The 16,100-nt window shown below is 42.9% G+C and overlaps 1 protein-coding gene across 1 annotated transcript in view; it reads right to left on the bottom strand.

Annotated features, from left to right (window-relative positions):
• Positions 1–16,100, bottom strand: part of aff2 (AF4/FMR2 family, member 2) — a gene marked incomplete at both ends in the record, with an annotated part of 136,207 nt that overhangs the window by 96,593 nt on the left and 23,514 nt on the right. The window contains one exon of the mRNA XM_079167445.1: positions 720–840. Within this exon, the coding sequence (XP_079023571.1) occupies positions 720–840 (121 nt within the window). The remainder of the gene's footprint in view (positions 1–719; positions 841–16,100) is intronic.

Below are 16,100 nucleotides of genomic sequence, written 5' to 3'. Positions count from 1 at the left end.
TTCAGACGGTTACTGTTCGCTAGAAAAAGTCCTCTTGAAGATTATTGTGAGTTAGATGAGGAGACCACTCCGTACAGAGCTGTTAAGGCCCATCCGGACGGGATTAACGTTACAGATTTTCTGTTGCCGCGTTGGCTCTCAAACACGTGCCGTACTAGCATGCTTCAGTCTATCAGATTAGCAAGACGTTTTGGATTGAATCCATTTTCACACAAAAGTCAAATGTCACACTGATAGAGAAAAAAAAAAAAGGTAGAAGGAGAAGAGAACACTTTAAAGTACAAGGAGGTCTGGATATAAATTACAGGAGGACCAGAGAGTTGGATGTAAAACAGCAGGTAATTGGGGCTGTATTATTAGCCTCAGACCTCCCCCGGAGCAACACATTCAGTCCAAATAGGGCGTTATTATGGAAGCAGGGGGAAACAGCTAACGCTCACATGGCTCACGCCAACCACCAACACCTCTAGAGCTGAATAATTAACACGTTGAATCTCATTATTAAGGCCCTTTCTGCACACATACAGCAATGTAAAATTAACAAAAAAAGGCCAATTTATGGCTTTAGGTGGAGTTACATGCTGTAAATATTTCTTGATAAAACTTCAATCTTTATTCTACATTAAGCCGACCGCCTCCCACCAGAGTGTATTCATCTCATCACCTGAATGTCAGCAAAGCATATAGCATACATGATTAACTAGTGAACGATCTCTTACTTTGTAAGGTTCCCCAAACAGGTTGAATCCGGTTGAGAACAGGTCTTCATCCTGTTGGACCTCCTGGTTCCTCCTCTCCCACTCCCTCCTCTTCAGGGCGCTGCGATCCGACTCCAGATGACTGGGGGGGGACACAAAGAGAAGAGAAGCTTGTTAGCACCCCCCGCTGAGGCCGACACGCCGCCTGCCACCAATCAGACCCGCCGGTTATTGAATTGCTAACAAGTCGGTTTTTTTTGGATCTGCAGCAAGCGTTTGGCTGACATTCTTCTCCCGCTGTGTGATTAGAGTAGCCGGTAAAGGCTAACAGTTAAAAAAAACAACAAGAACACAGAGTAACTCAGGTCAGTCTGAAAATGAATCAAACTCAAGGGAGAAAAACATGAAAGAAAGAAAGCTGAACGCTGGTTTAAGTTTCAAAGAATCCACCAGAGGATAAGTAACGTGGATAAAAATATCCAACTAGATTTATGAGGCCCAATGGTTTGTTTTAGATCACTAATAATACTCAAAGCTGTCTGTGGCTGTGATACCTCACGTCCAACACATGCGGCCTTCCTCTGAAACTAACACCCTGATAATCCCTCCTCTGTCAGACACATAAACGTTGTGACCCGACTGTTTGTTCTTCACAATTCATGGCTAGTTTCCCGGTCCTCTGGCTCGACTCGGCGCTGTGTTTAAGTGCTTCTTTTTCAGTCCAGACTTTTGCATGAACTCCGGCGGTCTTGAATGTGATTTGTAACGGCTGCTTGACCTTCAGGCTCCCACAGAGTGCTTATCCCATGCTACTGCAGACCCCGGTGCTGACATACGGGTCAGACCTTTCTAAATGATATCGTCCGTAGCTTTTAGAAGCTTCTATCTGTGGGAGACTACTTTGTTTTGTTTTTTGTCAAAACAAGATCAGCCAAGGTTAATATATTTCAAAATTCATGAGGAATAGTAGCAACGGTTGTTTCGTTTTCAAGTTGATCTGCAAGAAAAACGTCTGGTGGGTCTTTGAGATGTGGAGGAACAGTGAGGGAGAAAAATATATATTATATATATATATATAATAGCAGATCATATCTGTGGGTTCAGCATGGAGCTGGGGGCCGGGAGGCAATTAGCGTAGCTTAGCATAGAGACTGGAATGGGTGAAACAGTTAAAAGTATGACCTGAATGCAACCTTTAAGGCTGCAAACCCGTTGTAGGTCATTTACGCACACAAACAGAAATGTTTGGTTTAACATCACTGTAATCTACTCATGCAACTCATCCTAGACTCACAAATTGATGTTTTACCATCTTCCCCTGCTTCCAGTCTTTATGCTAAGCTAAGCTAATCACCTCCTGGCTGCGGCTCAGCACAAAGACACAAGAGTGGTACTGAGCTTCTCATCTACCTCCAAGACAAAATACAATAAAAATACTCAAACATTTAACTATCCCTGTGTTATATCTGTGGAAGGCATTAGGCCCAAACTCATCAAGCGGAAAATAATGACATTAATTGAATGAAATAATGAATGAGTGTCGTTTCATACACGGTCTAAAGAGGAGAACCAACACACACTCTATCGTTGGCGCTGTTTAACGCAGCAATAAATTGTCTGTTCCTACAACATCAGCCAGAGCTCCAGAGAGGCGACCCTTTCACAGCGTCTCTATTTATAATAAGGTCAACATGATGTAACATGTGCCATTAGCCGGGTGCTTTCATTCATGAGTGCATTAGTATTTTAACGTAGGTGGCCCCCAGTGACAATACGAGTGCTCATCCAGGCGGCGTTTGTGACGCTCCGTACCCGCTGAACCGCACCGTGTCCCGTCACGCCGTCACTGGGTCGCATCCCAATAACAATTAGCCTTTAATCTTTACGCATTCTGCTACAAACCACGGCTGTATGTCTTGAAAAGCTTGACTTATTGCTTGTGGGTACGATTCAAGATGGTCTCTTGTAGAGGTCTGCTGTAGAGGGGGGGCGGTGAACCCCAGGTTTCTTTGGAAATGACCGCACAGTTACCGAGTCACCCGGCCCTCCTTAAACTTTTTCAGTCACCAGCCTCCTCTGAGAAATCGACAAGCTGCATCCTGTTTTACCACATCCACCGCCGCAAGATGAGACCGGCCGGCTAATTAGCGATCAACACAATTAAGAGAGACACTCTCTCTCTCTCTCTTTTTTTTGTCAACCAGAATTTGCCTTCAACATTTAATCTGTCAGCAAGATGTGAGTGGGCGGGAGAAAGAGCAGTGAGAGGAAAGAGAGAAGGGAAAACAAAAAAAAACACAGAGACCCATGGGAGAAAAAAAAAAAAAAAAGACCCAGTTTTCAGGGCAACAGTTTCTTAAAAAGGAAGGAAAAATAACAGAATGATGAAAGACACGAGTGGAGAGACGGAGAGGGGAAGCAAGAGAAGACAGCGGTGGGAATACCAGAACAAAATGATTGGCAGGTGAGGTGCGTGCGTTACGGCGGCGTGTGCGTGGATGTGATCGCTGTGCGTGCTGGGACCGCTGGTCGACATGCGCATCGTCTGTCAGCGCAGAAAGATAACTGACAGAGCTGTCACTGCGACAAACACACACACACACACGCACACACGTGTGTATGCACACAGCGCTGCAGTCCCACGCCACAGATCACTGTCTCTGTCTGTCACGCGCTAGACGTAGAAGCGGAGGGAATCAGGTCAGACGAGGTAATTAACACATCCAGGATTTACTTCCCGGCGTGCGACACTACCTGTCACACACACACACACAGGTTAAACTGCCGCTCGGTCTTTTTTTACACGTCAATAAAATGACTTTACAGGGGTTTTTTTAACCATAGCGCTAAGATCAGCCAGGTCAGTAAGAATGTTTAACACGTTTATTTTTTTTAAAGTCACAGCTATAATATGGTGGACATGTAATTTAACTTAACGCCAAACTGCGCGTGGCTGAAATAGTAAAAACAATAAGGCTGCATGTCAGAGTGCAGGGATTGGGGGTTTTAGCCCTGGTTTGGCAGGAAGAGGTGAGGGTTTGGCGGGTGTTGGCTCCAGGAATCTTCAGGAGTCCAGAATTGTGGACTGAGATGGCTCGCGACCAACTTCATTCAACCTGACCTGCAGTTATTGACATTAGTCATCTGTCTTTCTCAACCAGCAGGAAAAAGTTCATTCCTTCAGCTTGAATTTCTGAATAAAACTAAACTAAAAAACGTGTCCTATGACTTGACGATTCATGTTTTGATTCAAAACCCATAGCGATTAGCACATTAATTGTATTATTCCTTGAACTATCTGGTGTAAAGTTAACTTTTATACACAGTATTCTGCTGAGGTGAATTTTACTTCAGTGACTTAACCAAACATTCAGCAATTAGCTTAACGCTCTACAGGTCACAGTTAACGCTAGTATCACCACAGCTTTTAAGTAACAACACGCAGCTATTCATGCGAACTGACATGAAGCATAGCAGCAGCATTCATGTATCTACTACTGACCATAACTCACCTATTTCAGCATCACTCATTCACTCGACGGGGTTCAGTGAGCAGGGCCACTTTAGCACACATTAAAACACAGTATGTGATGTTAAGATTCATATTTCACAGCTGTTTATCACAGTTGGTATTTTTCCCTTCCCCACAGTGTCACCCAGCGTCGGACGAGCTCATGCAGCCTAAACAGTCGCGTGTCCCTCCCGCTCGTTCCTAAGGATGGCGAAGTGATGACCCGCCCTACTCCGCCTCTGATTGGCTAGTACTCGTTGTTTGGGATGGTTAGGTTTAGACATGAGCAGTGAGATTGGTTAGGGTGAGTGTCTGGGTAAGCCAATCAAAAGCTGAGTAGGGCGGGTCTTAAAGGTCAAGGGGAAAATAAAGGATATCGCTACGGTGCTGAACACCTGCATTTTGATTGGCTTAGGCATTTCCGTGTTATTAACCTTTTATAGCCTGTTTTCAGTGATGCCAATTTAGCAACTTTTGAAACTACCCAGGCATCTTTCTTTCGGTCAAAAATCCCCTAGTAACAAATTTAACTGCTTTTAAAATGTATTTGTAGACTCTGAAGAGTGATTCAAATGCTAAAATGCACACATTTTCCCTATAAAAGGGAACATCAGCTCAGCTCAATGGCTCAGCCAGGCCAGACACATAAAAACAGCCAACTAGAACTGTTCATGTATGGTTTTACCATTTAGGTTTCAATACATAACAGGAAAAATATGAATAAAATAAAGGTGTTTCTGTATTTGCTGGTGTTTTGTGCATTTGTTTTCTTAATTTACAGTGCTTTGAGCTCTCAGGGCCACCGTAGTAATTCAATTTTCCGTTCAACTTTGAGCTACAACTATTCAAATGTTATCTGTGTTTTTTGATCCCGCATCCTCTTATTCCGTTTTTCGATAATATCACATGTTGAGAGACCAGAGTTGGCAGCTAGTTCTGCTCACAGATAATAACACAACATCTACTTTTGAAAGACATAAAAGGAAGAAAGAAGGAAAGGAAGATAGAGGGCTCGATGGCGGACAGACGGACGGACAGATGGACGGGTTTGGTGGGGGATTAATAGCAGCGGTGACATCAGCAGTGGGCATACTGTCGATGTTGATATTTTCTCTGAATGAAAATGTAGCGATGGCAGCTTTCTTTCCTACCACTCTGCTTTCCTTCTGTGTGTGTTTATGTGTGTGTGTGTGTGTGTGTGTCCTGAAGTAATGCTGATAGCCAGAGTAAGCTCTGGGAATTTAATCTCAGCAGAGCTATGCTGTGCTCCCCTGATAGCTGAATCACACACTCACACACACACACACACACACATGTCTGAAACACAGCCTCATCACCCTCTCATTCCCTTTCACTGCACAGTACTTCAGTAACACGCTCTCCCCTCCTCCGCAATTGCTACTCGGGTGCCCATTAGCAAGGCACTGAACTCAGCAAGCTTTGCCATTAGACTACAATTTATATGTTGTAATACTAATATTACTGTGCACAAATGATGGTGTTTGGTTTAATTTATTACATTTACTCATATTATATAACTCAGTAAGTTTCCAACACACGCACAGCAGCCAGATGTTGAAGCTGGACGTTGGGATTGAGTTGAACATGAAGAGGTTTCTGTGTTCTGAGGAGGAAGAAATGTCATCATGAGAGTTTCTGGAGCTGCTTCATTGAAAATCAACTGGAGCCTGACTGTGTGGACTCACGCTGCATTTGCGTCTCATGGGAATAACTGTCAGAACAGTTCAAGGCAGCCGCTTGGAAATATTTTTAAAGTCGTTTCGAAGCAATGAAGATGTCGGCTAGCCAATGGCGGAACCCGAAAAAACCAAAGCAGCTACAAATGAATTTTCAGTCGGCATGGTTTTCATCATCAGAGTTACGGTTTTCACACCAAAATGCTAATTGTTCACGTGAAAACAAGCAGGTACAGTAGCTAATTTCTTCCGTCTCTTTCACACCAGGGATGTCATTTAAGAGTTCAGAATGTATGCATATATATATATATATATAAAGACAAAAGACAGTTAATTATTTTAAAAAGAAAAGTAAAATAGTAGGAATATTTTCATACCGTTATGTTTCTTTCTTTAGACCCTGATAAATGAGACCAAATTTAATAAAAACATATCTTGTTAATTATGAGTCTTTGCAATTAGAGATTGAAACAAGGCAACGTCCGTCATTAATTTGACTTTTCACCAAAAACATGCTTTTTGGTGAAAAGACTCTGACGCGTCCAGTAAGAGAGGACAATCCGTGCAGCACCATTAAAGTCCACATTTCTTTGTTTGGATGTACCCGGTGGTAGAAGACACCTGTCTCATAATAAGCCCAGCTGCAGTAGTGAGGCTCTGGCTCTGTTACGCCACCACTACTTTTAACAACTCGTTTCACAAAGAGGAAAAACTAAAGAAGAACCACGCATTATTATTTTTGATGATGAACTTGCCCACTGCATCTCTAGCATCAACCGCTGTGTTTTTCCTTAAATCCTCTTCTTTGGATTAAGATCACTGACATAAATAACTGAGGCTAATTGTGCTATTTTAAGCTAATTTTATGAATAGTTTGTTCTCCTTTTCACTTAAAATAACCAACCCAAAACTATTTACGTGGCTCCTAAATTGTACATATCACCAAAATTACATGTTAAGCTCTTGGAAGGATCTATACAAATCACTGACTTTCCCAATGCAGGATAGTTTCTTTTCCCGATTCAAATCCATGGATTGTTCCAAACAGAAGAATATCCTTCTTCATATTAAGAGACATGTAACATCTGATGAGCTTTTATCCACGTGGCTCAAGAGTGCAACACAAATTAGATTGATATTCATGCTTAGTATGTGATTGGCCCGATCTTTCTGTCCATGCAGGCTGATTATTATTTCCATTATTCCAAGGTTTAGCCAATTTTATCATTTAAAATGATATTCTATACAATTCCACATTTGGTAATGCCATCCCTCTTCGCTTCTTCCCACAGAGAGTCCCTAATTAACCGATTTAACTGTTCAAAATTCACCCGGGAGGGAGTTTTACCCCAAGACATAACATTCCCGTATCTATCCATCTAAATTGCAGCGAGCTAATTACTTCCCGACGGCAAGTTTCCCGACGCCGCAGACTGGCGCCTATTAATTATTCCACATCACATTTTGTGAATAATCTTAGTCATTACCACAAGCTGAGGTCACCTGCACTGTAACAAGATGAACGGGCACGAGTCTTCTTTTTGCTCTTTGTGTCCAACAAAGAATTAATGGTCCCTGTAAACAAATGAAAACATCATGTAGCATAGCATGAGTTCAGGCGGCGCCACGATGTGCAACCAAGGAGCTGAAACGCTAACAAAATGCCTGACGCTAAAAATGTTATGTCAACAACGTCAAAGGATTCTTTTTTGCACCACGTCTCTACCAGAGGTGCAGTTGATAACTAAAATGATGATGGGATGAGAAGTTAGCTGTTAGCAAGCTAATGTCAGCGAGTTACTGTAGCTAGCTAAGTCACTTAATAGCCTACTGCATACATTTTTTAAGTATTCCCATTACACTATAATGCATGCTGTCAAAGACCTTAGCAAAGACGTGTAACTCGGCCTCAGGCTATTTGGAATTTGGACACAATGCTTGCCCATTCTTCCCGCTGATCCATCACGTCTTATTGCCTGCATCCTCAGTTTTTGGGTTCAGCAGCTTATAAAAACATATTTCTATGTTCCTTACCCTGTTGCTAGTGCGTCCTACCCACACAGCAACTTTAAGGCATTTTTTCTGTTGTTTGCTAGCAGACGAAAGTGACAAGAAGCACCCTTCAGGACAATACATGGGCGGGACCTTATTATGCTCGGTCTATCAGGCGGCAATCTCTGAAAAGTGAAGCCATTGAGGAAGCGCTTTAAACTTGCATTCTTTCTAATGGCCATCAGGGGGCGACTCCTCTGGTTGCAAAAATAATTCAGATTGTTTAGAAGACGATGAGAAAATGACCCTAATTCTCACTGGATTTATTACATCAGTAAACATTGAAAACATGAGTTTATGGTCTCAATCTCTAGTTTCAAGACTTCTTCATGACAGCATGATGCTCATTTATTACATTATGGTATACATAGTTACCAAAGTTAAAACAGGGTATGCTTTAAGATTAGAACCTTGTGATTGACAGGTCTCTGCCACGGCACAGTCAGGTCTGGAAGTTGTCCGTGTTTTCGTGGTACGTTTTACCCTTCAGTGTGCTTTCATTGAAAGTTAGTTGTAACATTTTTGGTCGCCGAAAAATGCCATAACCAGCATTCAATTGTACTTAGCTCCGCCCTCTTGTGTCACTTCTGGTTGCAAAAAGACAAGATGACCACAGCTGAAAAAACAAAGATGACAAACTTGAGGCTTAAAAACGGCAGTCCACAAACCAATGGGTGACGTTGCGGTGACTACATCCACTCTCTCTGTGCCTCCAGAGGGGGTGCGAATTCAGAGAACCAATCAAAAGTTACGCTCAAAATTGTAGCGCACACTGACAAATGAATGGAGTCTGTCTAGGTGGTGTTGCACTTTGCTGACTCGTGCGTTTCACAGCGGAAAGATGGTCTAACTGTGAAACCATTAGCCATAAATGTTCAATTCCTTGACATGAGTGGCTCTGACTGAAATTACCCGATCTCAAACACACTGCCAGTCAGCACACTCCCTTCACCTCGCCAGGAACCCAATTCTTGTCCAAAAATTAAATAAAATGGACCCCTCTGTTCCAGAAACTGTAAAAAAAAAAAACCTTCAATGAACACAAAGGAGCTTTGTTCATGTTCACAAAACAGTCCAACTTGATGGCAAAACTGATGAGATGTTTTAGTTTTTTTGTAACGTCAAAGTTCAACCCACGCTTTTACTAGCGACACCTCTGCCACTAATGGCGACATTATGACAGGTTGCTTTTGAAATGAATCATTGTGTTAATAAACCCTCTTTTACAAGTGAAACACGGCTGATTATTATACCTCGTAGCTCAAGTGCTGTTTTATAATTTTCGATCTTTGCATTCTATTTAACCTGCATTAAAACCAGGCGGCTCAATTAGGAATAAACCCTTGAATGCGTTGGCGGTGTGTGCGCGCGCGTGTGTGTGTGTGTGTGTATGTGGGGAGAGAGGGGGTAGAACGAGTGTTTTTGGAATGACAGGGAGAAGTGAGGGGGATAATGAGAGGAGGAGGAAGAGGAGGAGAGGGGGAAGGAGAGAGGAATTGCTGTCAGGCAGCAGACAAAAGCTTTGTTTGAAGTGTCAGTGCGGCGACGCATTCCGTGCACGTTTGTGTGTGTTTTCTGGTCCGCGTGTTCAGTCAGACGGCATTAGACATCAGAGAGATATCAGGAGGCATTCCTGGATAGACGGAGGGGAAGAAGAAGAAGAAGAAGAAGAAGAAGAAGAAGAAGAAGAATGCCATCAATATGAGAATATACAGCCTTTAGGTGTCTGGATGTGGCCGTCGAGAAGGAGGATATCAGAAGCTCGCTGCTTTCGTGTCTTTGCGTGTGTTTGACATGAGAGCGGGTATTATAATGAGACGAGGCCTTCAAAGCGTATTGTTACCTTCCGGCTTTGTTTTTTTAATGCACATCCCACAAAACCCCGTGTGTTTGACACTGATGGATAGATAAATAGGCCCGGGAAGGGAGGACGGAGCAAGAGGGGGGGGGGGGACATGAGAGGACTCTTTGGCTTTTGCGTGTCACATCGCGCCGTGGGAGAGATAACGATGGCGCTCGAACGTAAAGGAATCACACAGAAACGGTTCTCTCATTTACATATGTACATATTTCCTTAGTGTTTATTCCTTGTCGTTTGGTTTGAGCCTAGAAAACAAACGCGCTCAATGTGGAACAAAAATGTCTCCTGATCCTTTTGTTTTGGGAAACATCAAAAGTTATAGGAAAGCACTCGGAGATGTAGAGCTGCGTTTACATTACAAATGAAACAATTAAATAAATCCAGGAAACAACAAATCATGCTCAAATTAATTATTGTGTTGTGCAAAAACTAGAAATTCGACGTATTGTTCCCTTGTATAAGATCCTTTATGGATACCCGATTATTTCTGGTAGATAGCGTTGTATTTACATCTTTACTACAAAGAGATCAAAGATTACATTACTAACTGTTAGACATAAAAAAAATATCGGTAAAATGACTTTAACCCGAAAAACGTTGCCCCAACAACCTCCAGCAGCAGACTTGCTGCTCCTCGCTGAAGGCTTTGTGTCTGAGCACACAGCAATAATTGAAGGCAACTTAGATAAGTGTAACGACATTTTCACAGAGTCAGATCTTTGCTCTTGTGGACTGCGGTGGCTGGACAGTCAGAGAAACAAGTTCAGAGAGACTTCAGTCAGAAAAGCAACCTGAAACTATAAAAGCGAGGGGGACAAAAAAATAAAAAACAGCAATTTGCCAGTAAAGGCAGGGAAGATGAAGACTGCGAGCAGAACAGGATCTTAAAATATATATTTTTGAATACCTTTGCTAATGTTTGATGAGGGGGGAAACACATTCAACCTGTTTGTTACACCTCAACATGAAGCCATACTCCACAAAGTTCCTTTAAAAAGGTCCCGTATACGAGAGAGATCGGGAGCATTTCGATTGCCCCTCGATGGCTCTCAACATGGCGACGGCTAAGCCGCAGGCTCGCAGCTAACTGCGCAGACAGTGCAAACTAGGGCAAAAGTGCTGACGGAGCTCACAGTGTTTACCTAAGGGGAAACCGTAACGGTGGGCGGCTACGCTTTCGCAACGACGTCATCAGCATATGAGCTCAGCGTAGAGCGGCGGCCGCGAGCTAGCCAGAGGGGCCGCACGAACGTGCACAAAAGCGCTCTCAAATTTACAGTAATTAACCATTTATTCAAAGCCTTTCCAACACAGGAAAAAAAATAATATCAATATCTTAACACAGCGCAATAATGTGGGTGTGCATAAGTGTGTGTGTGTGCATGTATTTAATCATTTGGTTTTTAGGTACTCTAACATAATGGATTTTGGAGCCCAGTGAAACAAAGGATTAAAGAGAGCGAGCGGAAAAGCAACAATGAGAGAGAGAGAGAGAGAGAGATGTTGAAGTGTGTGTGATACAATGAAAACAGGCCACTCAGGCACATTTGTGAGAGCAAACACTTTTGAATAGAATCATTGTCGGAGCAAACACGGACTCCAGTGACTCTAGAGGCCGTTCTCACGCCATCTCATCTCGTCTCATCTCACTCGGGGCCGCCACGCCCCGGACTCCGCTGTAAATGTCTGAAAACGGCCCCTCGGTGCTCTTTGTGCGAGGATGAAATTCATGATAACACAGCCCCTTAGAACACATCAACAATTTGAATTATTTAATGCATCCCAGATGTGTGCGATACACTTTCTTTTCCAGAGGTAGAAGGCCTGAAAGTAATCCCTTTTTGGTCTTTTCAGCTCGGTCCAACTGCACATCGGTGACGATGACCTACTCTTCTCCCAGAACACAAGCAGCGCATTATCAGATGTGTGATAACTCACAGCTAAGGTGCGAAGATTCATACTGTTTTTCATTAATAATGGAACGTGTAATTCCTTTTATTAATTAGGCGCTGCCGACAAATGTCCAGATGAAATGTAAGAAAAAGGATCTTCACAAGTGTTGTTGAAGAAAATGCTTTAAATCGTAGAGATAACATGACTCCACCTCTGGGTTACAGCGATCCTTTATGTAAAAACACATCAGGCTGAATGTGTGGAAATGTTAACATAGTTCTGGATTCAATCATGACTTCAGGCCAAGGCCATTTTTTTTTTCACCCTCTCTGATGCTTTCTGCTGCTACACATATTGCAGGCATCTAAGGTGAATGCACCTGTGAGACACGAGAGAGCTCACAGCAATATTCTGTTAGATATTCACTCAAACAGAAGCAACATAGCTCTGTATTTGCTGGAGCAGTTTTACGCTGATCAGAGAAACTAGACCTGAAACAATTAGTCGATCAACAACAGTGTTCATGATCGACTAATTGTTTCATTCATTTATCTGGCGTAACTGCTAAGGGAGTGTATGAAAGGAATTCTGAACTAATTCTTCAGACCCACCTTTGACTTCTAATAAAATAACATTAAGTTGGCAGATCACCATTATTTAAAGGCACCCTGCGGAGTTTACGTGTAAATGAACAACAGTTACGTTGACATTTTGTCACCAAACTGGTTTGCCTGTATTCCTGCGGCCTGCCGAACATGCTCTATTTCGGGGGGCTGCAGCGGTGGTGTGGTGGCTCGTACTGTCACCTCACAGGGGGGCTTGCTGGGGTTTGATTCCCGGGCTTCATGTTCCCCCCGTGGCAGCATGGCTTCCTCCCGCAGTCCAAAGACATGCAGCTGAGGTTAACTGATGACCCTAAATTGCCCGTGAGCGTGAATTGTAGTCTGTCTCTGTGTGTCAGCCCCGCCACCCCCCCCCCCCCCCCCCCCCCATTGAACAATAACTAGAAGTGTGACCCTCCCCGTTTCTGCTCCTCCTTAAACCACTAATTATTTTCATACAGTCCCTAAGCATTCACTGTTCTGGATTTGCTGCTCGTCTTGTTTTATATTGTAAGAATATAAAACACAAAATATACAAAAAACATTATATGTTCATAAATAAATATTCATACACTAAATTATATAAATCATTTTGTATATGTATAAAATGTTTTTTTTTTTTTACTTTTTGTTCAAATATACTGCAAAACAAATATACAAAAACTTGTTCAAATATATTGCAATTAAAATAATTACTTGGGAGATTAATCAATAATTTTTAGTTTTCAACCTGCATCATATATAGATCAATAACAGATGTTTTACCTAATGCTTTAATGTAATTACCAATAGTGATAAATTACAGTCGCTGCTCAACCTGTCTGTGGAGCCCGACTGCCTCCCAGACTCTCAATGACCTGTGATTACACCCAGCGCTGCACTGGGACGCCACAGACAGAGGGCCGCTTCCCGGCATCGGATTTCCAGATTTCGTTCCGCTCCGCCTTTGATGTGTAACTCCAGAGTCCGCCTGAAGGGCACTGACACAGCGACTTCCAAACTGCTTTAAAGAAATTAAAAAAATGAAGCGACGTCACCGGTGGAAAATGAACAACACTGTATTCCTCACACTGAAATGTGTCACGGTAGTTATTTCACAGGAATGTTCAATGCTAACAAAGGCCACGGGTTGCAAACAAGACAAAATGACACAAAATCATACACGACTGTGGGGAGAAAAAAAACAACCTGATTGCTCGCTGTTTCCCTTTGAAAGGAAAACTGATTATTCCCTGATTAGCCGGATCAGAGATAAGAGCTTTCTTTATCTTCTGCCTTTCACCTGATAATGAGGGGTTAATAATTTAACAAAACACTCAAAAAGCAACCCCCGTCCCTCTCACACACACACACACATCGTCCATACTTAATCTGCAGACTATTAGCTGATGAGAAAGAATTAGAGCTTGGTAAATGACTTAATTAGATAATGAATGAACACACTTAAGCGCATCCTGTATTCTGTGAAATCAGAGCGAGGAGAGAGACAGAGATACAGAGAATTATCAGATAACAGGTTAGAGAAAGGAAGGACAAAAGACAGGGAGAGAGAGAGAGAGAGGGGTAGTCAGATAGAGAGGTATCTGGTGACGTTAATGTTTGCCTCCGAGCTCCGGAGACGTAGTCTGGCTAAAACAAACACACACACACACACACACACGCGTGCAAGGCATCCCTCACCACCTCGCTCAGAAACACCTATTACGAGGTGTTCATGCACTCGTGCACACTTGTGGCACATGGTTGCGCAAACCCATGCTGCAAGCCTGCACACACACACACACACACACACACACACACAAGGCCCGATAAGAAAACAATGTTAGACAGGCAGTTTATCATAAGGGCAGGAAGAGACAGAGAAAGATTAGAGAGCATCCACATATTCACAGGAACATAAACGTGTGTGTGTGTGTGTGTGTGTGCACGATTTCCAGCAAATGACTCACAAGAAAGAAAAAGGTTATTTTGTGGGAATCAAATTTAAATTAGGTTGACATGAACTTTGCGTCTGTTTGTGTGTGAATGCACAGTACCCACTACACACACGTGTGTGTCTCTCCCTGTATCTAATGACATTATGTTTGTTAATATCTGTGTCATATAATCCTTGCTTGCTTTAATCTCCTTCACTTATACCGCTGCATGTATACATTTTGGCCCGTGTGTGTGTGTGTGTGTGTGGGCCCGTGTTCATTGCCACAGTGAACGCGGTGTTTAAGGCTGTTTATATGTTAACGAGACCTGTCATCTAGAACATAATAGCTCCGCTAATGTAATCACAGCCATTATCACGCTTATGATCTCTGTCTCAGACATTACCGCTGGTGTCACATGCTTGTCAATGCTGCTGTGATCTCCCCCCCCCCCCCCACACACACACACACCACCACTTCCATAGTGCACCGGCCGACCGCACGCCGTTGACATTTACCGTGCTTCCTCGCATGTCAAGGAATTACGTGATTCGGACAATTGGAGAAGACAGCCGTGTAATCCTCACGTTTTAATCTCAGCTCTTCTACTTGCGTGTACGTGGCGACATACGCCGCCTGTAGCTCAGTAGAAAGTAGAACAAAAAATACAGAAAAATCTGGAAACACTTAAGAGTTCACAGCAAAAGTTTGCAGAGTGGTCGTTGTAAACATGAACACATCGTATTGGCTGGTATTGCTTCTGTCATTGTGGTCCGGTAGGGCTCAGTGAGCCTTTAACTGAGACGGACTTCATTTGAAGCAGATAGAAGCATGGCAGCTTTTATGTAAGCCATGCAGTCTTGTCGAATCTTTATTAAAGGTGCAGTGTGTGTGTGAGATTTGGCGCCATCTAGTGGCGAGGTCGCATATTGCAACCAACTGAAACTTCCCCCGTGTGCCAAGCGGGAAGAAGAACAATGACCGAGGCGAACGCGTGAAAAAATAAGTGAATGGCTTGACTCTAGAGCCAGTGTTTGGTTTGTCCATTCTGGGCTACTGTAGAAACATGGCGGGCTCGCTCCGTGAAGAGGACCCACTCCTGATGTAGGTATGAACTGCTCATTCTAAGCTAACAAAAACACAAAAATTCTTTTTTTCAGGTGATTATACGCTAAAGAAAACATACTGAGATCATTGAGAATCAAAAACCAGAACAAGAAAGAGAGTGTAGAGTAAACTATTGAGTGACAACAAATAAAACTATCGCGTGTCTATTAATTACATCGGAAATAGTTTGTTTGTTTGAATATCTAGATAATCTTGCAATACCTAAACTCCTCTCCATATTTTCCAACACCATACCAATCATTCCCCACTAAGCTGATCCTCAGTGGGTGCTGTACCGACTTAAAGACGTCCACCCTAAATATAATCACGGTCTCATTATAAAACTGTATACTACAAATGTAGCAGCATGACAGTGGCCACATTTTTAAGACACTGAACATTGGCACGCAATATCAGCTTGAGTGCAAATATTGGCTAAAAGCTACCCTCGGGTATCATAAAATATCCGGCACGCTTGCAGCGACGGAACAAAGTAGCTCAAAGTAAAGCCACCGAGTGCTTTGTGGTACTTTATGGTTCTCCCTGCAGAAGCCAGGTAATCATGCTTTATTGCACCTCGCAGAGCCAAAACTACCTGTTGTACAATCGGCTGACAACTACAAAAAAAACACAAGAAATAATGAATGAGTAAAAGCCAATTATGCCCCTTTCAGTGGCGTAAACAAACTACCCTGCTGTTCTTACATGACCTCGTCTACTCTGCTGCAACACTCCGCTGTCCTCCTTTTCCTTCAACCAATCT

The sequence above is a fragment of the Pholis gunnellus genome (assembly GCF_910591455.1).
Source record: "Pholis gunnellus genome assembly, chromosome: 10".
Lineage (NCBI taxonomy): Eukaryota > Metazoa > Chordata > Actinopteri > Perciformes > Pholidae > Pholis > Pholis gunnellus.
This window is presented reverse-complemented; position numbering and strand designations above follow the sequence as displayed.